The 24415-nt window shown below is 40.3% G+C and overlaps 1 protein-coding gene across 1 annotated transcript in view; it reads left to right on the top strand.

The window, feature by feature from the left end:
* Positions 1–24415, top strand: part of si:ch211-186j3.6 (neural-cadherin) — a 434762-nt gene that overhangs the window by 215777 nt on the left and 194570 nt on the right. The window contains exons 14-20 of the mRNA XM_049561145.1: positions 2503–2630; positions 2876–3062; positions 11408–11587; positions 11648–12077; positions 12370–12470; positions 23788–23908; positions 24197–24359. Of these exons, the coding sequence (XP_049417102.1) occupies positions 2503–2630; positions 2876–3062; positions 11408–11587; positions 11648–12077; positions 12370–12470; positions 23788–23908; positions 24197–24359 (1310 nt within the window). The remainder of the gene's footprint in view (positions 1–2502; positions 2631–2875; positions 3063–11407; positions 11588–11647; positions 12078–12369; positions 12471–23787; positions 23909–24196; positions 24360–24415) is intronic.

Here is a 24415-nt window from a genome sequence, read left to right as displayed (position 1 = left end):
CTTGGTTCTTGATGAAGATCCAAAATCAATCACAGTCCAGGATGCTTCATGGCAATATCATAAGGAGGACTGAACCCTTTCTGAAGGCCAGTGTGCAGCAACAATAAGGAGCTTTCATATTTACTGCCATTTTCTTTTCCCCTTAAATTTCTTCAGGACCTACGGAATCACCTCAAAAAAAAAAAAAAAAAAAAAAAAAAAAATTCAGAAAAATAGAAATGTATTGATTTAGAAAGGAATTTTCATCAGCATGTAGTTGATGCATTTAAACTTAGTGGGCACTCTGACTGCAAACATTCCTGCAGTAGAACAACGCGAAGGGCTGCGTTTGTGTGGGTGTGTAGCTTCAGATACTGATGAAACATGAAATATCATCCAGGAAGCTCAGTTTTAGTAACAGATCAAAGAGTTTGAAGGCTATTGGATGCAAAAACACTGCTCAGTGCTTTTTAATACTCAGAGGCAGAAATTTACAACTCTGGAATGTTATCACAAGACAGTTTTTGTCTTTGGTTTCAATGAGTGCAAGGTAAACAGGAGAATATGGTTTTCACATTACATCGACTAGGAAGGTACTCCTAGGCATACACCTACACAATGACCAGTGCCTTGCCTGATTGTGTTTCATTGGGTTCTGACGAAAGTAAACTTATTGTGGTGTCTGTGATAGTAGTAGTAGTAGCAGTAGTTGTAGTGGTAGTAGTGGTAGTAGTAAGTAACCTTTATTTATATAGGTCTTCTCTAAACGATTATTAAGTGCCTTTCTTTTTCACATAAATGTGAATAATACAAAGTCAAGTTCAATAGAAGACATGATGAGCTTAAGTTAAGTGAAGGCTGTCCCATCGTGGTTTACAGAATACGGGGTTAAGAGATCAGAAATGTACAAGGGATCCAAACCTCAAAGGGCTTTATATGTCATTAACAGGATTTAAATTTAGTTCTAAAATGCAATTGAAGTCAATGCAGTGCAGCCATATAAATCTGCTCTGTGCATATTTGGTGTTGCCCAGAAGCCATTCTGGTGCATTCAGGTCCAAATGCCAATGTGCTTTTACCAAACCATTTAGACATTTGAACTCATTCATCTTCTAACCGCTTCATCCTCTTGAGGGTCGCGGAGGGGGGCTGGAGCCTATCCCAGCTACATCGGGCGAGAGGCAGGGTACACCCTGGACAGGTCGCCAGTCTATCGCAGGGCTGACACATAGAGACAAACAACCATTCACGCTCACATTCACACCTACGGACAATTTAGAGTTATCAATTAACCTAGTCCCCAATCTGCATGTCTTTGGACTGCCCGGAGAGAACCCACGCTGACACGGGGAGAACATGCAAACTCCACACAGAAGGGCTCCCACACCCGGGATCGAACCGGCAACCCTCTTGCTGTGAGGCGAGAGTGCTAACCACCACACCACCGTGCCGCCCGACATTTGAACTAAGAGGTGAAATAATCTAGGATAAGTGCCAAATAAAAGTTGTATGCTAAAAGGCAATATATGTCAGCAGAGGATGATAACTGAACAGCTGTAACCCTTTAATTATATGCATGAGCTGGTAAATGTGGTTTAGCTTTTTTGCCAGAGCGAGAAGAGAGCAGTAGACTAGACATAATACATATTGTTTGATAATCCAAGATTGTGCTCAAGTGATTCTTGGGAACTTTATTTATCTAGATCACTTTTAAAAATCAACAACTTATCCATTGAAAGGAACACTTCCCCCCAAATAACCATTTGTATATTAACTTTCCAACCTGTGTTATGCTGAATTTGTGAAGAAAAGACAGTTTTCTTGCATGCCTCCATGGTGAATGAAGAAACCAAAATCCGAGAAAATTCTTGATGAATTTATATAAAACGGGGCTGCATTTAACAACTGCAACATCAAACATTCACAAACTCTCACACAATTTATGCAATATTATCCAAGTCTAAGTTATTGAGTTGTATGCTTAGTACTCTTAGTAATTTTACCTCACTGAACATAGTAGCTGCCCAGATCTGTAGTTAGCTTGGATTTGCCAAAGTCACACAATAACACTAACTAACCTATTAAAATATTAAGGTCATACAATAACATAAAACAAACTGATTGAGCTAGTTGTAGATCAGGAGGAGACTGTCCATTTGGGAAGTACTGAGCATATGACTGGATAAATTAGATTTTTTGATTCTTTGCGCAAAGCAGAAATGAAAGAAAAAGTTTTCACAAAGTCCTTCACAAATGAGTTGTAAGACGGAGTGAGTAATATAAAGACAAATTGACATCTGGGGGGAGTGAAGTATTCCTTTAACTGATAACTATGCTACCAACAACCACTGGTATGGAAATGGCTAGATGGATGTTACCATTTAACGCTGTTTGCAATGTGGGCCTTCCAAAGATCCAAGCAATCATGTACTGTATATCATTTCTGTCATCAGCAGACGGTCATTGCAAAAATAATTTTTGCCTAAATCCTAAGCACTCTCTTCCTATCCTCTTCCTTCTTAGATGTAAATGACAACGTTCCATTTTTCACTTCCTCGATCTACGAAGCCTCGGTCACTGAAGGGGCAGAATCAGGAACTTTGGTTTTCCAGGTTTCAGCCAATGACCTTGACTTGGGTCTCAATGGCAAGGTGAAAACACACAACACATGCACACACACTCACACAGTGGTAAAAGTGGTAATGCTGCTTTTTCAGTGTTTTCTTGTGTTTATAACTCAGTTCCCTTTGAGTACATGCACTCAATCATTTTCAGTCTCCCTCTGTTTTTGATTATTCAGAATGTGTTTTCCTTGCTGTGTAAATGAGCAGTTTAACTGTGCTTTGGCTCCTGACCTTTTACATAATTGTGTTTGAACTAACCCCCTTCCACCCAGATTTCCTACTCCCTGCTGGAAGATCGCAGTGGAGACCACCAGTATTTCCGTATTGACCCAGAGCTAGGATTCATCTACTCACAAACTGTGTTTGACCGTGAGACCAAAAGCTCCTACCTGCTGGAGGTTCAGTCTGTGGATGGCTGGGAGTCAGCACGGCCTGGCAAACATGGGCAACCCAATTCTGGTAAGTAAGGCTGACACTGCACAGAACAACTTGCGACTAAACTGATGGTTAAACTCTGATTGCTTTGCTGTTTTTGCAGTTTGTCCAGTATTGTTACGTCTCAAGCTTTAGTGCTAAGAACAGCAATTGTACTGGAAAAAGCTGTCATGGAGTAGTTAGATTGAACTGGCACTGTGTTATAGCAGTATATGATGAAGAGCAGCTGCAGTGTATAGAGGTGAACTTGAATAATGACTTTAAAGCATAAAAAACATTTCATATTTCAGTAACCTCCGACAGGTTTACCTGTACTCCAAAGTTATCTAACCATATCTTACAAAAGGTAAGGCACTTCTGTAGTCCACAAAATATGTGGACACCTGATTATCACACCCTCGCGTGATGTGTTGAACATCTTTTTAAACTGCTGCTGTAACAGCTTCTTGAAGGCTTTCCACCTGATTCTGGAACCTGTCACCAGGGATTTGCTCCCACTCAGCCACAGGAGCGTTAGTGGGGTCAGCCACTGATGGTGATGAGGCCTGGCTCACAGTCTGCATTCTGCTTCATTCCAAAGGTGTTAGATGAGGTTAGGGATGGGAATTGATAGGATTTTTTTGATATCAATGCCATTATCGATTCTGCTTATTGATCTGATTCTTTATCGATTCCTCCTGTGAATTTTCTGTGTAGAAAAAGTAGACCTTACAGGTTTTTGGTGTCAACAACATAAATTTTATTGAGTTTCTATTCTAAACAAGAGATAAGTGCTAAATAAGTAAGTAAACAAAATATGAAATTGGTCCACTGCTATCATCTAAAATGGAACAAATTAAAGAATATTTGTACAGTATTTGTTTTCATCTACGTCAAATAACGTTACAGAATCTGTTAGTGTTGTCACGGTACCAAAATTGGGACCCACGGTAAGATACCAGTGAAAGTATCACAGTTCTGAGTAGTATCACGATACCACGGCAAAAATTTGGCAGATGTGCCTTTTGTCATTTATAAAAAGATAAATCACTTTTCTGTAATACATAAATGATATTTCAATGGAATAAATTACTTACTGACTTATTCACACTTCAAAAACAGCATCAACAGCATCAGTGATTAACATAGGGGGGATCAAAATAAAATAAATAAATAAAATAATAAATAATAATAAATAAAATAAAAACAAGAACAGTCCCTAAAGTGCGGTGAGGTTTGTGGAAATGTGAACGGTTCGTTTCTTCTCTGACACGTCACATACCTGTGCTCCGCCCCAGCTCGGCTGTTCAGGTACTTCTGGACAGTCATGACACCAACAAAGAGGAAAATACTGGACCTGGAGCCGGGCTTCTCGTTGCCGGTAAGCCGTTATCTTGCGCCGCAGAGCACTCTGGCCGCCGTATTTGACAGGAATACGTATTCCTCTCCGTGTCTGTGACCCCCGTTCAACCCGCAACTGACAGGATTTGCCTTTCGTTTCTGCTGCTCGTTGAAATCTGTACTCGCACAATGTGCTGAATGATTTATTTTGCTTGCACAAAACTATTTTTAGTCGTAAATGCGAGTAACGTTAAAATGCTCGCACAGTAGAGCCCTGTAGTGGAAAACAAATCACTGTAGCATTGGTGATGTTTCCGCCCTTGCATGTAATTACGGTGCTGCACATCATGCTGGTGTGATGAGTGAATGTCATGAGTCTTTTTGGTGAAGTGAAGCCAAGCTTTTGACCGCTTCTGTCTCGCCACCATTACATCTTCTTTGCTGTTGAACGTACTGCTGACTGACAAGTGTGACGTCCGTCATCGACGTAAAGATTTGGCGTAATGAAAAGAATCGATAAGGGTATCGTTAAGCATAAAGGCTAATGATGTCGATGAATTGAACCAGTTGGAACTGGTTCATAACAGGAACCGGTTCTTGATTCCCATTCCTAGGTTCAGGTCAGGTCCTTTCATGCCAAAAAAAATACCTAATGGACCTTGTTTCTTGCACAGTGGCACTGTCATGTTGGAACAGGAAAAAAACCTTCCCCAAACTGTTGCTAAGAAGTTGGAAGGACACTGTTTAAAATATCTTTGTATGCTTTACAGGGTTGGGACTCTCAAGGCACATCCCAATTCAATTCCGATTCAGAGAGCAACGATGCTATCATAAATCGTTTATAAATGTATCTTGATGTGTCAAAATTTTTGTTTTCCAGACATGATTTATTTTTTCTCATCATCTGACTACTTGTTACTTTTAAAACAGTGTATTTGAGCTGATCTTTAATAGAAAATAAATAGATGCATTAACTTCCTTTATCTTTTATTAATACAATAGTAGTAACAAATGCAAAAGCTGTGTCAACTGGAAAACTATACTATAGATATGCTATGTGCTACACTTGTTGATGTTGAAGTAGTCTCACCAACGATCAACTGTGATATGAAGAGCTTTTATTTCCACGAGGACCAGGGTTTCAGAGTTTTGATTATTGACTTTTTCTGCATGGAGACATAATATTACAAGAGAGAATTGTGAAATCGTAAAAGCAGACTTCTTTTTTAACCCCAACCGATAATGCTGTAGCATTAAGTATGAAGGTATTATTGGTGAAAAAGGTTTGAGCACCTGTAACAGTAGAATTTGTAGTTGTGTACAGTGATTTGTATGTGTCTAAGTATGAGTTGTGTACTTGTACAGTGATTTGTATGTGTGTCAGTATGAGTTGTGTACTTGTAGATTTTTTTTTCTCTCCACAAATACAACACAACACTTACACATTCACAAATTCTTCATTACAGGTGCACAAATCCTATTTTACAAGTCACAGATTAAAAAACTGACACGCTCACAATTTTGCTCCTATTGCTGCAGTATATTTGGTGCAAAACATATTTGTGCACCTGTATCAAACAATGTGAAGTTGTGGACAAAATTTGAATATGTGCAAACCTGAACCTGAACTTGTGCAAAAAATGTTCAATGTATGTAAAATACTTTCTCAGGAAAATATTTGTGTTCTTTTAAAACACAAATACAAATCAATAATTACAACTGCTCGAATCTTCCCCACAAGTCACAGATTGTTTCCTTCCCCACGAGTCACAGATTTTGTTTCCCTCAACTACAAATGACATATCGTGCCTCCACTGAGATATTTGGTGAAAAACTATCTGTGCATTCAGTCTACAGAGAATAAGGTGGGTGTTGATCTGAGATCGACTGATTCCACAACCAATCAGAGGAGAGTGACTTAATCTAAATCTTCTGCCTCCTGTGTTTTTCCCCATCAGATTAAATCTGAACAAATATATTATTATATATTATTAATATAATGTAATGTATCTACAGCCTGATACACAGTGAGATTCCACCACTTTATCTTCATTAAGGAAATGTAAGTCTGATAAATGATGAATAAACTTTTTTATTAACTTTGTGGTTAACTTATTTACACTTTCCTCGCTCTGGCACAGACTCTTCTTTTAAAGATAAACGTGCACCATCTGCTACACATGCATTAATATTTCTACATCCACTGGATTAAAATGGAGGCGCTGTCTTTTATTTACCTGTTGCCATGGTGAATCGTGGAGTTGGAGCTCCATTGATGATGGCTTTTTATTGTCGGTTTAACTCAGAGTGAACATACTCAGAGTTGACTGAACTAACTCAAATCAGCTGTTCTGGAACCGGTAACTCAGAGTTTCCCATCTCAGGGTAAATCAACTCAGTTCAAGGTTCAAGGTTAGACTCAGAGTTTGTTGAACCTCCTACCTGGAATACCCCTCTGGTCTGGTCTGGTGGCTTTGACCTGAGCTGCTGGACGCTGGATGGTGTTGGCGAGCTGCAGTGGAGTAGCGACGTTAGCTCGTAGGTAGCATTGTCTTGTTCGATGGCAAATAACTCTGTAGACCACATGAAAAACAGCGCTTTAAACAGTGACATGTCCACACATTATACAATGTTTAGCCAACTGAAAGTGGAGCTGGTAGGTGAGCCCATGGCTAAGTAACTTGCTAATGTTAGCTAATGTTACCAAGGCTAACCTGTTGATCAGTTAACATTAAGCCAAGCAGACATCACAAACAATAGCTGTGTCCCAATTTAGCGCCGCATCCTCCGAGGGACGCGGGCCTAAATTGGGACACAGCTGTTATCTGAAAAAACTGGTAAAACTAAACAACTATGTGCAAGGCGAAAATGTTTGATAACAAACTTACCGGGGTCTGTTTGCGGCAGCGTTATGCTTTCGTTCACCATCGCCAGCACCGTAGAATATAACAAGGGCTCTTCAAGGTCTCTGACCATCGTCTACAGCATTGCAGCGACTGAGTGGCACAATAACCCCGCCCCCTTCCCCGCGACGTGACCTTCTCACTCCGCCATGCAGACAAAAGTCACTCTCCTCTGATTGGTTGTGGAAAGAGTCCATTCAATCTCAGATCAGCACCCACCTTATTCTCCATAGACTGAATGCACAGGTAGTTTTTCACCAAATATCTCAGTGGAGGCGCGATATGTCATTTGTAGTTGAGGGAAACAGAATCTGTGACTCGTGGGGAAGGAAACAATCTGTGACTTGTGGGGAAGATTTGAGCAGTTGTAATTATCGATTTGTATTTGTGTTTTAAAGGAACACAAATATTTTCCTGAGAAAGTATTTTACATACATTGAACATTTTTTGCACAAGTTCAGGTTCAGGTTTGCACATATTCAAATTTTGTCCACAACTTCACATTGTTTGATACAGGTGCACAAATATGTTTTGCACCAAATATACTGCAGCAATAGGAGCAAAAATGTGAGCGTGTCAGTTTTTTAATCTGTGACTTGTAAAATAGGATTTGTACACCTGTAATTAAGAATTTGTGAATGTTTAAGTGTTGTGTTGTATTTGTGGAGAGAAAAAAAAATCTACAAGTACACAACTCATACTTACACACATACAAATCACTGTACACAACTAGAAATTCTACTGTTACAGGTGCTCAAACCTTTTTCACCAACAATACCTTCATAATTAAGATTTCAATTTGCACTGTGTATTCAGGCAGGTGTTGTTCTTCTGACATAATTATGCCACACCCATCTTTTCAAATGATGAAGCATGATTCATAGCTGCAGCCTAGAATTGTGTAGTGCTTCATGGTTCAATCTCACTGTGCTTTACTCCTGTCCAACCAAGGCTTTGTGTTGACCGTGATGGTCTTAGGTTTCTGTACAGCTGCTCAGCTAAGGAAATCCATGTCATGAAGCTACCCACTAACCACTCCTGTGCTAATGTTGCTTCTGGAGGCCGTTTAGAATTTGTTTGGGAGTCAGTCCAGTTGTGTGAGCTTGTGTGGCCTGCCGCTTCACTGCTGAGCTGTCATGACTCTCAAGCTGGGGAAAATCATGCAGGGAAGAAATCTGACGAACAGACTTACCCCCAATTTCCACATACTCTGTCTGTGCCGTGCAGCGCACTGCGTAGCAGATACGCTCCCATTCTAGTGAATAGCTTCATCTCCACAACACGCTGTACATCGTTTGTGGAGCGTCCCAGAAGTGGAAGTAGGGTATTTTTGACATCGCCACCTTAAAAGTCAGTGAGCTCTTCAGATCTACACAATCAGATGTTTGCAAGTGTTTCTAAATTCAGATTGCATGGCTGTATGATTAATTTTAAGCACCTATTAGCATTAAGCCGTTGATTGGAAGAGCTGTCTGCATACTTTTATAATACAGTACATCAATTGATACTGCAGTCTCTTAAGTTGAGACATTTTTATTCAGCAGTTACATTGAATGCAGTTGCTACCAATGCAACTGCACATAAGGAAATCCTAACTCTAACTCTAATTAAAATGTATGTGAACAAGGATCACCTTCAAGCTTAAAGGTTGGCAAATTTTAATATAACCTTTATGATGTTTTTCTGAGATATGATCTGTTGTTGACGTTAATTTTGAACAAGAGTTAATTACAATGGTTATTGAGTCTTCAGCTTTCATGTAAAAAGGCAAACAGATTGATGTAATTGCAGAGATGATTTAGATTCTGTTGATATTGGCGTTGTAATCCAGTTTATATAGCAACGGTGGTTGCTGTTATGCTGACTGAAAAGGAGGATGAGCACAAAAGGGGAGAGAGCTGTCGACAGCTGCTCTGTAGACTTCATTTAAGGCTCCAAATCTTCATTGAAGGCAGCAATAATCTCTGTTTTCCTCTTTCTGTCTCTTTCCCACATCTGCTCATCTCTCCCTACTGAATGACCAAAGGCCATCTTTCTCTCTCTCAGTCTGTCTCCCTCTCTTGCTCCATCTCTTCATTTCTCTCTCATTTGCTGCCAGATGAAATGCATACATGCTCCAACGGTAGAATAGAGAGATGCAGAGAAATGAACAGATGTTCAGACAGATGGGTGAATGGAGAGAGGTGTTGAATAAACAGCAAGACAGACCAGGATATATTTTTAATAAATATGATCATAGATTATTAACAGATCTTCTCTCTAGGTTTGGCTCACTACCACATTTGTGGCAATGTAAACAGTTGTTAAATATTAAGCAGAGCAGAGACTGAGAAACTGCAGTGAAGCTGAGAGTTATTTTATTTTTTTCTGCGTCATAAATATTGAATGGGGCTGCATAAAGAAGGATGGGTGACAGGAAAATTAACAGATATTTAACACGGATTCATACATCACATCTGTTAAACCTCTGAAGAAAAAAAAATCTCACATCTTAAAGAGTTGCTGGCCTAAAAACTCCATTTTAAACAAACTCCCTGCTCTCTGCTATGAAACAAACAAAAAAATACATAAATTAAAATCTGATTTATATAAGCATGGCTGCATACCAGGGCGGCATGATAGAATTTATATAAATCAGATTATTCCCTGATGCTCCTTAAATCAAAGACTGTTTTTTTCCTTCCTATTTGGCTTCTTTTTGTTACAGCTGATCCAATTCTGCCCTTAAAGCTCTGAAGCTCTGAAGCTCTAAAGATATATGACACATTAAAACAGGATTCTTTTAAAACTCAAAAAAATTTTCTCAAAAAAAGTTTTCTGAGCTGGTTATCAGTCAGTGCACATTAGATCATTAGTATTAATTAATATTAACTGTACAATAACAAATTAAAGTATGTCAGCATGCAAATTCTTAACTTTCCATATTGACATCATTTTAAGCCTATTGTCTTCATAACATAAGCAACTCCCTGAAGTTTAGCTGTGGTTTTGGTGTGCCACCCCAAGTTGTTTAGTGGCCCTGTCTGGCCACCACTATGAAAAATCCTTGGGGTGCTATTGATCTCCAAGCAAGAACTACTTTTGGCTATGAAAAGGTTGTAGTCTAAAATTTTTCAAAAACACTTGTTACCAACACATCTGATTTTACGTGCTGGCGAATTTCTGCATGTAACCAAGTTGAAATTATAGCAACTTCTTTGCCTTCATTGCTGGAAACAAGTCCCCATACAAACATTCTGCTTATTGTATAATATAGTTCCAACTTCACAGAAGTATTTGCTTTCATAAACTCCAGTAAACCATGGTTGTACACTCCCATTAACACCATTTTAACTTTCCTGATGCATTAGCATGATGGTCACATGGTTTCATTGGATGAATAAAAGCATTTCACTATGTGGCTTAGGTAAAAACTACCTATGGTTGGATAGAATTTTCCATAAAGAGCCCTTTGCTGTGGTTCTCACCAAGAGACTGGTAATTTTAGCACCCACAGTTTTCTAAAGCAGGGCTGCCAGCTCTCATCACTTTTATTACCATGAGAAAGTATTGCTTGAGTGCTCACCTACATTTGATGTCTCTTTGGTTATGTGAGGATATCTGTATGGTTCGATACTGAAGCTTCATATTTGAAATACTTTCTTAAAGAATCTTTTTCAAAAACATAAAACTCTAAAAACCATGATAGCAGACAAACCTGTGGTGAATTCTAACTTAACCCCCAATACATTTCCACCAGGTTTCAGAGCCCTGTCATTGATCCTGGAAATTTAATGGGTTGCACTGTTTAAAATATTTACTTAAATCATTGACTTATTTTTATAAGGCTAAATAGCTAATAAATCAAAAATTATTTTTTCCACTTCATCATATGTTCTTTTCAAGAGCTGTGAAAGGGTCATGTGTGTGATTTATCGTGGCCTTATTTGAGTAGAGGAAAAGCCCACTAGCTGCTAGGTTAGTTTGTGCAGTAGGCTAATAATGTCGGGCTTATGCCAATAATGTTGGCATGTTGTATATGTCACTGGCTGAAAAGTCCATCATTTTTGCGCAGAGGGCGACGGCACCATGTTGTTTCTTCGGGCCCCATGTTGTTTCTTCGGGCCCCATGGCCTAAGGCCTGGCCACCAGACGCTCGCTCCCCAGGTAAACCCAAACGTGTAGTGAGGGTGAACTGGGAACGCCTGGCAGAGGACCCTGTCCATGGGGTCTTCAGCTCCCACCTCCGGGAGAATATCTTGTGCATCCCGGGGGAGGTTGGGGACATGGAGTCTGAGTGGGCCATGTTCAAAGGCTCCATTGTGGAGGTGGCTGCTAGGAGCTGTGGTCAGAAGGTTGTTGGTGCCTGTCGGAGCAGCAACTGAATAACCTGCTGGTGGACACCAGCAGTGAGGGAGGCCGTCAGGCTGAAGAAGGAGGCCTTTTGGGTCTGGCTGGCCCAGGGGTCTCCTGACGCAGCAGACAGGTACCAGTTGGCCAGAAGGGCTGCAGCTGTGATGGTCACTGAAGCAAAAACCCGGGTGTGGGAAGAGTTCGGGCAGGCTATGGAGAAGGACTTTCGGTTGGCCTCAAGGAAGTTCTGGCAGACCATTAACCGACTCAGGAAGGGAAAGCAGGGCTTGTCTCAGGCTGTGCTCAGCAGAGAGGGAGAACTGCTTACCCGAACTGGGGAGATCGTCGGGCGGTGGAAGGTGCACTTTGAGGACCTCCTGAACCCGGCCATCATGTCCACTGAGAACGCGGCAGAGCTTGAAGACTCGGGGGAACTCTCACCCATATCCCTGGCGGAGGTTGCTCCCCAGTGGCAAGGCGCCGGGTGTGGATGAGATTTGCCCTGAGATGCTGAAGGCTCTGGGCACTGTTGGGCTGTCTTGGCTGACACGCCTGTTCAGTGTCGCATGGAGGCCAGGTACAGTGCCTGCAGAGTGGCAGACCGGGGACCGGAGGTCGTGCTCCAACTATCGGGGTATCACACTGCTCAGCCTCCCGAGTAAAGTTTCCAGGGTGGTGGAAAGGAGGCTCCGACCGATTCTCGAACTTCAGATTCAGGAGAAGCAATGATTTCGTCCTGGCCGTGGAACAGTGAACCAGCTCTTTACCCTTTCAAGGCTGCTGGAGGGGGTGTGGGAGTTTGCCTATCCAGTCTACATGTGCTTTGTGGACCTGGAGAAGGCTTATGACTGCGTCCCTCGGGGGGTCTTGTGGGGGGGTACTGCGGGAGTATGGGGTTCCAGGCTCGCTGCTACGAGCCATCCAGTCCCTGTATGACCAAAGTGAGAGCTGTGTCCGCATACTCGGTGTGAAGTTGACCACGTTTTCAATGGGTGTTTGCCTCCGCCAAGGTTGTCCCTTGTCACCAATCCGCTTTATGATCTTCATGGACAGGATCTCGAGGTGCAGCCAGGGGGAGGAAGGGGTCCAGTTTGGGGACCTCAGAATTGCATCCCTGTTTTTTGCAGATGATGTGGTTCTGTTGGCTCCATCACACCGTGACCTCCAGCATGCACTGGAGTGTTCTGCAGCCGAGTGTGAAGCAGTTGGGATGAGAGTCAGCACCTCCAAGTCTGAGGGCAATGGTTCTCTGTCAGAAACCGGTGGATTGCCCTCTCTGGGTTGGGGGAGAGTTACTGCCTCAAGCAAGGGAGTTCAAGTATCTTGGGGTCTTGTTCACGAGTGAGGGTAGAATGGAGCATGAGATGGATCAGCGGATTGGTGCGGCTTCTGCAGTGACGCGGGCGCTGCGCTGGAAAGCTAAGCTTTCAATTTACTGGTCCATCTACGTCCCAACCCTCACCTATGGTCATGAACTCTGGGTAGTGACCGAAAGAATGAGATCGCGGATACAAGCGGTGGAAATGAGTTTCCTCCGTGGGGTGGCTGGGCTCAGCCTTAGAGATAGGGTAAGGAGCTCGGACATCCAGAGGGAGCTCGAAGTAGAGCCGCTGCTCCTTCGCGTCGGAAGGGGTCAGTTGAGGTGGTTCGGGCATCTGATCAGGATGCCTCCTGGGCGCCTCCCGCTGGAGGTGTCCCGGGCATGTCCCTCTGGTAGGAGGCCCCAGGGCACACCCAGAACAAGCTGGAGGGATGACATATCTTGTCTGGCCTGGGAACACCTTGGGGTCCCCCAGGAGGAGCTGGACAGTGTTGCTGAGAAGAGGGATGTCTGGGGTGCTTTGCTCGGCCTGCTGCCCCCGTGACCCGGCCCCAGATAAGCGGAAGAAAATGGATGGATGGATGGATGGATGGATGGAAATGTCATAGGCTTATGTGAATACTATTAGCATGTATTATTTGTGGAGAAAATGTGCCAAATAAAAGCCAACAGTTTTGTCTGTGAGCTGTATGAGTTTTAATTGAGCTGAGGAGAGCAGGGTTGTGTTACATGATCAGTGGGTACAGCTCCAGAGAAAGCAGGTCCCTTCTGCTGTGTCCAAGTGTATTGTTCGTGATTTTAAGATGTATTCACGTGATATTTATTTTTTTATTTTTTTGGGTGGACTGCAAAAGAGGGGCCAGTGCTATAAGCAAAAGTCCGTGACTCAGAGAATACTGCTACTTTCTGTTTCAAAGTAAAGGCCATCGTTTCAAATTAAAAGCCCTCTAGTGTTATATACACAGTCCAGCTGTATACTAGGTTTTGTTAATGCACAAACATTTGCTAAAAACATTACTCACAATCCTAAAGGTTCAAACCCTTGTATTTTATCTGAAAGAAACACACAAAAAAACCCAAATATATAAATTAATTAAAGAAAAGGAGACAGACAAGAGGGGGCAGCATGACTATGTTGGCTGTATATACCTTTGCACATCTAGACATCCAGACATACACACATGCCAAGCACCAAGCTGCAGACTAGAGCAGAATGTTGTCAAGTGGTCACAATAAATAACCTTGATAAACACTGCTTTCACAGGCAGTTAACAAGCTCTCCTGCGACTTACAAGCTAGTGTGTGGGGCGGGGTTAGGGGTGTGATTTTTACACATACATGTCTGTAGAAGTGTGAAAACATGGATGAGCAGGCAGCATTAGCAGACGAGAGGGAGGATGAGAGGATGGCGGCTACATCTGCTTATTCACTTTCTGTGATCTTCCTCCATCCCTCCCTACCTTTCTCTCCCTCTGTCTCTGACAGACTCTGAACACGTCCAAAGCCCTAGCATCTGCGACTTGTTTTGTTATAGCTGCAAGGCTTGCATTAGTTTGCTATCTATGCCATGAACTGTATACCATCTCTTCCACCCTGGCTTGAATAATTTATCTCATCTTGAAGCGTGTATTGCAAATTATGCTCGTTTTGATACAGATATCAAAGGAAGCTTAGTATGTTGGGTTGCTCAACTACCAAGCCTTACACCGATGCCCCCAGGGTGCTTTGTACTCGGCTTCAGCCTGGGGTTGGATGCTGAAGGAAAAAGAAACAGCCGGATTTAATGGTAAAATAGACAGAAATAGTGGAGACAGATGACAGATGTAATAGAAAAGTGGTAGACAACTGTGGATAAATGGATATAATGATGACAGAAAAGAAGTGATGAAAGTTTATATTTAAAAGGTAAAAGGTCAACTTCACCATGACACAGCACTTAAGTGGTTTGCGGAGGCATACAACTGCAAAATGGTAATTCTAGGTCTGAATAGAGCTAGGAACAACCCAACTAAAATTTAAATTTTTTTACTTTAGATATAATTTAGGACATAGGGTATATTTCCATATAGAATTGTTGAAAATGCACATTTTCCTCTTACTTATAATTTATCGATCTAGGTTGTTTTGGTGTGAGTTGCTGAGTGTTGAATATATCGACCATAGAGACATCTGCTTTCTCTCCAAAATAATTGAACTAGATGGCACTCAACTTTTGTGGTGAACTGTCCCTTTAAACACCCTAGACTAGTTACATAGGCCTAACTGGTTGACATATTCCAGTGCACTGGCCTTTAATAAAGCACTAATTAAAAAGCCTTGTTAGGATCTGAGAGCTTGCCAAGATCTTTAAATGCAACAATTCAGGTTTGTGGCGGAATGTGGCAAGACACTCGGCTGTCATAGCCAGAGGCAAATGTTAGCTCATGACAGGAAAGACAAGACCATTATTTCTCTGAGGAATAAAAAGAGTCTTAAAGTCTTGCACTAGCTTAGGCTATCAAAAGGCATCTGGTGACTGGATAGAACTCTGGTCAGAAAAGGTCTGGTAGTTATAGATCAACAACAAAATCAGAAGACCATTGCTCATTGAAAGTGACTAGAGGTTGCGTAACAGAGGGATGACTGCAACAGACATCAATATACAGCCGAATGAGAGTCAACAAGAAAATGTTCCATTTCATCAGAGCAGAGAAGACTTGGGGAAGTAGGGATGATGGCTCTTTATTTAGCCGTCAGGACAGAGTAAACTGGATAAGTGCAGTTGTTATGGCAAAAATGTTGGCAAACAGTTGCTCACTTACACTCCAGCCAACAGAGACCAACGTTAGCATTTACTTGGAGTCATGTTTCTGTCTACATGATGAATGTGAGTCCAACGTTTACCCTCCTTTTGCCTCCACCAACTCCTAAGAAAAATCTTTTGGTCTAGATGTTCACACCAGTACACTAGGTATTCACTTACTTTGTCTGCTGGACAGGTAGAGTGGGTTCAATCAGAGCCTTTTAGCTGGAAAGGGCTGTCTATTGGGGTTTCCTGAGTGGCGGAACTGAAAATACAGCCACCTTAAAGGTGCCCTGTGGAGATTTGTTGTAAACACAGTTTTGATTTGTAATCAGTGTTGCTCACCAAAATGCATTGTGTGTCTCTGAGGTGTAGGAAACATGTTGAATGTAGTGCTGGACTACAAAATGACCTTGATAGGAGATCATGATAAAATAACTGTCAAATCCACACCTGGTTTGTTTTCACACCAGCACGGAGCTCGTTTGTCAGAGTCCTGAAAGAGAACTTGTCTTATCCTCCAAAGCTGAGGAAATTGTTGATAAAAAAGGTAACATGACTTTAAATATATGGAACTGGTTTGAATATCTCAAAAGCAACAAAATGCTTATCAAGACAGTTAAAGTCTGCAAAATATGTCGTTAGATGGTAAGTTACAAAGCAAGCTAACTCATGTTGTTATGGCAAATAAAGCATTATTGCAAAGTGAAATGTTTACATTCAGATGTACATCAGTATATTCTTTTATGACAAAATATATTCTAAAGATATTCTTAACCAAGCCATGTTTGCCCAGTTAAATGTTATATATGTTATATGTTTATAAGCTGTATTCTAAAGTTTAACCAATGAACTGTCTGCTTTTTCAGTTTTCAGGCTTCAGTCATTATCAGAATATTCTTAAATCTGGCAGTATTATCAAATATATATTATGCTACATAATATTGATTAATATGGACAATTAAAGTGGTCATATTTTTTGCCATATTGTCCAGCCCGAGTTAAATGCCTGTTTTTTCTCTTTTTTCCAGCATTGTTGGCATCCATGTTTACTAGTGAGCAGTCTTTTTTCCCTTTACCTTTGCTGGTGCATTGCAGCATTTGTAGCAATGTCTTAAATTACTTAATGTATTCAGTTCAAAGCTAATAAGATTGAGTTCAAGTTTTCTGATTTTTCGACAGATGTTAAGAAATCTCTATTGTCTCTCTTAGAACTTGGACTGAACAAACTAAAGAATCCCTGGTATTAGTATGATAAATTTTAGCCTGCTGGATTTTATATAGTATTTGGTTTATTATGTTCCAATTATACACTTGTATTAGTAAGATGATCACAAGCAACAACCAAGAATAGAAAATGTGAATATCTAGGTACATTGTGTAACTATTTTTAGAGATGATGCAACTATAATTGGACTTGCAAATACGCTTTTGTTTTATATATGACTTTAATTTCCTGAGAGGGAGAGATGTAGTGGGCTGGTGTGTGTGCATGCGTATGAAGAAGAGAGAGACTAACATCAGAAAAGCTCTCAATAGCTTACAGCATCTATAAGCTCTCTATCTATGTCCGATGACGATTGGTTGTGTTAGTCATTTCTCAGCCATTCACTCTCTTTCTAACTTACCCCCCTTTTTTTTTCTTTAAAAAGAAAATAAAACGATTGAATACTAATGCAGACCCAAAATTCTGATGCGAAGGAAGGTTGAAGTGATGATTCAGCTTCAGATGATACTGTGAAAAAATGTATTACTCTTACAAAAAAGAAAACATGACCGCAAGTTTGATTTGCATCTTTCCAGCCAGGGGATAATATACGTGTGTGTGTGTGTGTGTGTGTGTGTGTGTGTGTGTGTGTGTGTGCTGTAAGGATGAAAGAATAAGTTCTAACTATAAACTACTTGGGCTCATTATTGCTCATGGCTCATTTTGAAAATTGTGTTGAAGGGTCCAAGCTGAAAACTCCACTGCTGGGATTGAACTTGTGTGCCTGTGGTGGTGGACAAGTGTTTGCTCTACCATCCAGGTGCTTTAGACAGTGTTCTGCCAAAGCTGACTTCAGTTCAGGCTGAATTGGTACAAATTTTTACCTTCCACTATCAGACACTACTTTGTACCTTTTTAAGTTGAAACAAATGGTAGACATCTGGGGCCCATTATGTGCCTGTTATGGTTCGCCCATGAAAATTGTACTTCTCCCGACTGCAAAGCAATAGCTCTGTGTAAAACAAGAGAGAGAAATTGAAAGTCGGTGTTGGATTGAAAAGGGTACCCACACTTTGGGCTGTCATCATCATTCAAACCAACTGAATTTCACCCAGTTAGAGCCTGGGAATGGTGTTCACATATTTACTGCTGCTGGTGTTTTTGCTTAGCAGAAAGTCCAAATGAATTCTGCCTTTAAGCAAGCTGTTGAGAATCCTGTTTAAAAGCCAGAGCCAGTCAATATTTATACTCATAAAGGTCACATTATCTCTCATTTTCAATCCAGAAATCTTTAAATTTCCCCTCACCTCACTCTACCTCTGATTGATATAACCAGTGCTGTTACCAGCTCATGAAAGTTTTCTCAAATGTTTTTTTAAACACAGTGTATTTCTTATCTTGGTGTTCAGTATTGACTCTAGTGAAACTAAAGATTAGCAAGGCCTTTGCAATCAAAATATGTGACCATTTCAGTAATGCATCTCCATAAATTACCACAGATCTTTCGGAATGTGCTATCAAGCGCCATATCATTGGCCTTTTAAAGAACACTCCATTGAAAATCTTTGCAGTAGCTAATTCTCACCTCCTGTAGGCTTGAGAGTTGGAGGAGGTAGAAGACAGCAGCTGTCAACTTAGACTCACAGTAGTTTCTATGGATTCAGTGGTTGTGTCCAAAAAAACGTGTCGAGAAGTCCACTCCTGCCATATGACAGCATGTCCCACTTAACAGCTGTTGATTGGTTTGTTCAGTATGTTCCAATCAGTCTTCACTTTGCAAGTAAACTACTACATATGCACTACTTAGCCTTCATTTTTTTTATGTGATGGAATGTTATTAAAAATGGGCAGTAATAACTGGAAGGAAACCTTGCTCTGCCCTTTGGGAGCCACTGCTCTAAAGACAAGTTACAAATTGATTCATTGTTTGCATTATTAGTTGTCAGCATGAGATTATAAATCTATAAAAGTAAGCATTACATTGTTTGTGTTTGCTGTAAGAAGGTTATTCCCTGTGCTCTGCTGTGCTCCACAGGTGTGTAATGATCCATCGATCTTAATTGATGTATTGATTCAATCATCAACAATTCAGTGCTATCTGTGAAAGTGAGAACATCAATCCACATCATCTTTTGGATTTGCTTTTATTTTGAAACTCTGTCATTGTCAAACAGCGAATATACAGGTCAACAGACAGAGCACATGTTGTGTGTAAACAATGCTGTTTTGAGATAAAAAAACTCAGGAAACATGAGGTACCTGCCTGGTCGGGCGTCTCACTCTGCTAATGTCGTACTACAGCAACATTAGCTTCTCTGTTTCAACAATGCTAGGCAAGAAAAACATGCATGCAGGCTGAAATTCAACTTTTCTGTTCTGTCAGGAGATACAGTGACTTAAATTAACAGTGAGTAAGAAAATGAATACATAATACGTGTAAGTTTTTGAGCTATGAGTAGAGAAAAACTCCACAAGCCGCTAGGCTAGTCTGTTTGATATGAAAGTGCTGAAGCTAATAATGGGTAAGGAGCAAAAAAACAGCCACCTGTTCTATGAACCTTGACAGTTATTATTAGGCTGAATTTTATACTTGTATTAAATGATCTTGTCAGTCCATATTTTATGGCTGTTGGGAGAAGTTTTCCTTTAGGGCTTTAAGCCAGATAGCCCGAAAGTTTTAGATCATGGTTTGGGTTAAAATGAAAATGCTTCTTCCAGAAAGGTCTTTCTGACAGAAAGCCCTCAAGATTAACTTATCCCATATGCTGTTTTATCTGTGGTAGTGGAGTCAGTTTAAAGTGAACTCTACTGCACTGAACTGGTTACAGTAATTTACATTGTTTATGTGTTGTTTTTATCTTTTATGACCAAAAGCAAAAACAAAAGGGGTGACAGCTTCTTTTGTAACCGGCTGTGTTAAATGGGCAGAATCAATATAATATTGAATCATGGTGAGATTAATGATTTATACCCGTAATGCTGCAATGTCATTACACAACAAGATATGTAATCCATGTCAGCAGTGTGGTGACAGTGTCCTCTGCTTCTGAAGCTGTGGCCGAGCCGCATTAGGCCCAAATCACCAGGTTTGGGCTGTAATTTGTCTTTATTCCCCTGAGCTTGAATCAGGGTTCTGAGAAAGGGAAAGCGATGGAACAACAGAACAATATAGTAGAGAACCAGGAGAAACAGACTGAGCATGATGTGTGCAAAGCGGGACGGAAATGAGAAGGGGGGGGGGGCTGCAAATCGACCTGGTTGGCAGTGTTTGCTTCTGCCTACCAGCAGTAGGAGAGATGTGTGTGACATGCAGTGAAGAGCAGTGATCATCATCTGCTTGCCGTTTTGACATGGACTGCTGTGCACACTAGACTCACCGATGGGCATAGCCAGCGCTGCCGAACCTATTGCGCACAAGATAACAGACTATTTGAATAAGTGAAGGAAGAGAAGAAGAAAAAGTGGTGTGAGGAAACAAGCCAGCCCTTTGCCTGTAATAAATGTTTAAATATGAAAAAGATATATATATATATATATATATATATATATATATATGTGTGTGTGTGTGTGTATATATATATATATATATATATATATATATATATATATATATATATATATATATATATATATGTAGAAATTTGAGTTTGTAATTGGGCTCAGGCCTAAAACAGCTGCCATGGGTCGGGCTCTGGCTGGGTTTGGATAGAATCTGTTCATTTAGGGTTGGGACAGACTTTTTGAGCATGATCAGAGCTCTAATTGTAATCAAACCTTTCTGCTTTATAAATGTTATTATAAGCTACATTGACATCTATTTTCTTAATAGTGCAGGGCGGGCAACAGTGATTAAAACTGGAGCAAGTACAAAATATCTTTCTGCAAATTCCATTATATATAGTGCATGAAATGTTTGATGCCTTTGGTATTAGTGACACCTGTCAGTGCTCTGTGTCTCTATCTGTCTTTCCCTGCCTGGTCTCTTGTCTGTATACTCCAGCTTCAGCAAAGTACATTACCTAGGGAGATGGAAAGAGTTGGTACAACTGGGAAAAAACAATTATTTTCTTTCCATTTGTTTGTTTATTTTAACCGCTGTATTGCCCATTGTGCTGTTTCTTTTGTCCTTTGGGTCTCAGCACTTCTCTAAATACTTAAGAGATTGAGACAACTCGAAAAAATCAGGATGCAATCACATATATCCCCTAATGTCTCATTTAAAATGCCAACAGACAGACGGTACAAAACGATCTGGATTAGTGCATTCTCCTCTCCCCTTCCTTGACTTTCATCTCACTAATAAGCTGTGAATCTCATCTCGTCTTCAGAGGGTTCTCCTTTCCCTTTCATATTAACATGAGGGTTGGTAGATGCAACGGTGATTGAGATGCAGACTTTCACTTTACCAGTAATTGCATTGAGGGAGAATATTTTGTTGATCAGCATCTAATAGACTTTATTAAAGATGCTTTGCACATCTTTAAAAAAAGATATTAAGTGAGGTGGGGAAAGAACTTACGAGATGGAGGGAGGGGGAACTTCACAGCAATATGATTTTAAATTGCCGGGAACAATGGATTGTAAATTATTCAATAAAAATCACCTCATTCCTGTTGTGTTAAAGCATTCAAGTAATTTTACTGACTTTTGGGAGACAGTGCAGCAGCACTTAACTGCTTGAAGTCCCACAATCTGATTAGATTCTAAGTTTATTTGTGCATAATGCCATATGTCATGCTTAACAGCTTCATTAGCGTTGATCCTAGCCTGTATATTGTGCAGGAAGCCATGTGAATGGTACTTATATGAATCTCTGTATAACTCTGTGTCAATATAAACACTATAAATATGATTTCCACCCCGTTCATCTGCTAATAAGTAGATATTCGATGTGGCATTTGTACCTGCAATACAAGACCTGCTGGATCTCAATCACTTGTAACATAAGAGATATTCATGACTATTCAACACACAGACACAGTTCATCTTCAGTTCTAAAGAGAGCTCAGTGTTGTTTTCTAGATAACTATGGTGATGAAACTATGCACAATGAAGCTTTTGCACACAGCCAAACAGTAACTGTAAATGCAGTGTTTATATGCTTAAACATACAGGACCTTGCAGGCCCCCAAATCTCTGAAAGTGTGCTTCATATATTTTGTTTGTATTAGTTGGAGACTGATCTGTATTATTTTTCTCTTTTTTCTCTTCAATACTTTGCTCAAGTTTTCTTGCTTTTAAATGATCCTCCATCCTAAAGAATTGCTTACATTTTTGACACAGCCTCAGCAGCAGAAAACAGGACATTTGGATCAAGTATTTTTTGATACATTTTACCCCATTTACCTATGAAGTGTTCATAGTTTTGCATACCATTGTTTATTTTTTTTATTTCCTTTTGGTATCAAATATATTCTTAATGTATTTATAATCATTTGTAATGATTTTAATACTTAACTTTGCTATGAAAAAAACATATATGACTTAGACAAATAATTCAAATTACTTAAAAACTTTGGGTTAATCTCTGTATAAAATCTTTGGGTGGTGTGAGAAATATATATCTGCAGAAATTTTATGAAATGTGGCATGAAATTATTTTTTTATGCACCTGAACTAGTGACAGTTGGGTCCAGAGACATTATGTTTTCGGGTTGTCTTTCTCTACAATATCCCAAAGGTCAAAGGTCAACTTCACTATGACATAATAATCTGCAGAAAAAAAACTTGTGCGGGCATTATTCAACGTCATAACTGAGGAAGACATTTTTGTCAGATACTGAATGGGTTACAAAAATCTTGGGCTTCCACTGTGAAAATGTGTCACTTGTGTAGATCTTCTGTGCTACCAGATTGAAGATGTGTGTGAAGCATCCATGCTTTACACTATGCTTCTCTGCAGCAACATCCACATTTGAAGTGTTGTCTACCGTCATGGCTTCATATGAGTCTGGACAGACATGAGTTTAAACTGCAACTTGATTGGTTGGCGGAGGCATACAACCACGGGGCTGTAATTTGAGAGATCATGAAAGTTCCTATTATGCATTATTGTTTCTTAACTGTATCACATGGAAAGACATTTGTTAGTTTCTGTATCTTTTAATATGTTGTCTTGCCAATTGAAGTGTAATTCACCTGTTTTAAATTAATTGTTTGTTTGGTTTTTTTTGTATTTTTATAGAAACTTGACTGTTAAATGTATCAGCTCATATATTTGTGTTTGGAACGTGTCTGGTCTGAAACCGCTACCTAACTCAAATTGAAAAGATGTTGTGGTTTGAGAGCATGGGTGCTAATTAGTAAGCAGATGACAAACTGTGTTGCTGGCAAAGATGTCTGTTGAACATGAGTTTTTTATTTGCTGGTTTCTATTTGTGTAGCATTACCAAACAAAGCACTTTAGTGAGATGATTTTCTGCAAAACGTAAGGTATAAACATCCAGTGCATTACAAATGTGTAGGCTTTAGTTTTTCTATGCATGGCTCTACACTTTTAGTTGTTCATGGATTTCCTTTCACAAAGATGCTCCTCTAATGCAGAGTGTATAGTAATCACCTTTGTAAGGGCAGAGGCTGCTTGCTGTTTAAAGACTCATAACAATCAGATGACACCAAACACTCGATATCTGATTTCAGTCCACCTCCTAAAGTGGGCTGATGCTATCTATCTCAGTTAAGGGAGACAAATTGGTGGATTGACAGAAACAGACAGCAATAGACTAGAAGGGAACCTCTCCACCGAAGCTCTATTATGGTACAAATACAAGAGATACAGCCTTTTTCCCCCCACTTACTAACCATACACTGCTTTCTCAGTAACTAAGGTTCATTTATACAAACTGTCATTTATCATTTAGCTTCCATCTTGTCCCGTTCTGCAGGTGGAAACGCTAAGCTGCGCTACCAGATCACATCAGGGAACACAGGAGGGGTGTTTGATGTGGAACCAGAGGTGGGCACAATCTTTATCGCTCAGCCTCTGGACTATGAGCAGAACAAAAGGTAGGGGAAGAATCCTTTGAGACTCAAATGTTTGCTTTTAGACTCAGGTAAATACTTGTAGGATTTTACCTCAAGTATATAGTGTTATTTTCCTTGTTGGATTAATTCTTAATTTCTTTGTCTGGCATCATCTATGTTATACCTTCTAACTCTGCTTTTGATAAATACAGTCAACTACACCTCAGTAGTTTGTGTTTAAGAACACGTTGAGTTTTCACAAAGCTCATTTGGATCTGAAGTGTTGTTTATTTTGTGAAAGCCCCTGACAAAGCTGAAATTTTTGCTCAGGTACAAGCTTCATGTCCTGGCTTCAGATGGGAAATGGGAAGATTACACAACTGTGACGGTAAACGTTGTTAACAAGAATGATGAGGCTCCGGTGTTTACCGTTAACGAGTACTACGGCAGCGTAACAGAGGAGCTGGATGGCTCACCAGTATTTGTGTTGCAGGTAAAGTCCAATCATTATTAAGCTGTAAGGAAGAGCTTGTAAGAGCTTGTGCAATC

Source organism: Epinephelus fuscoguttatus, linkage group LG2 (genome assembly GCF_011397635.1).
Source record: "Epinephelus fuscoguttatus linkage group LG2, E.fuscoguttatus.final_Chr_v1".
In the NCBI taxonomy this organism is placed as follows: Eukaryota; Metazoa; Chordata; class Actinopteri; order Perciformes; family Serranidae; genus Epinephelus; species Epinephelus fuscoguttatus.
Note: the sequence above shows the minus strand (reverse complement) of the source record. Positions and strands in the feature narration are given on the sequence as shown.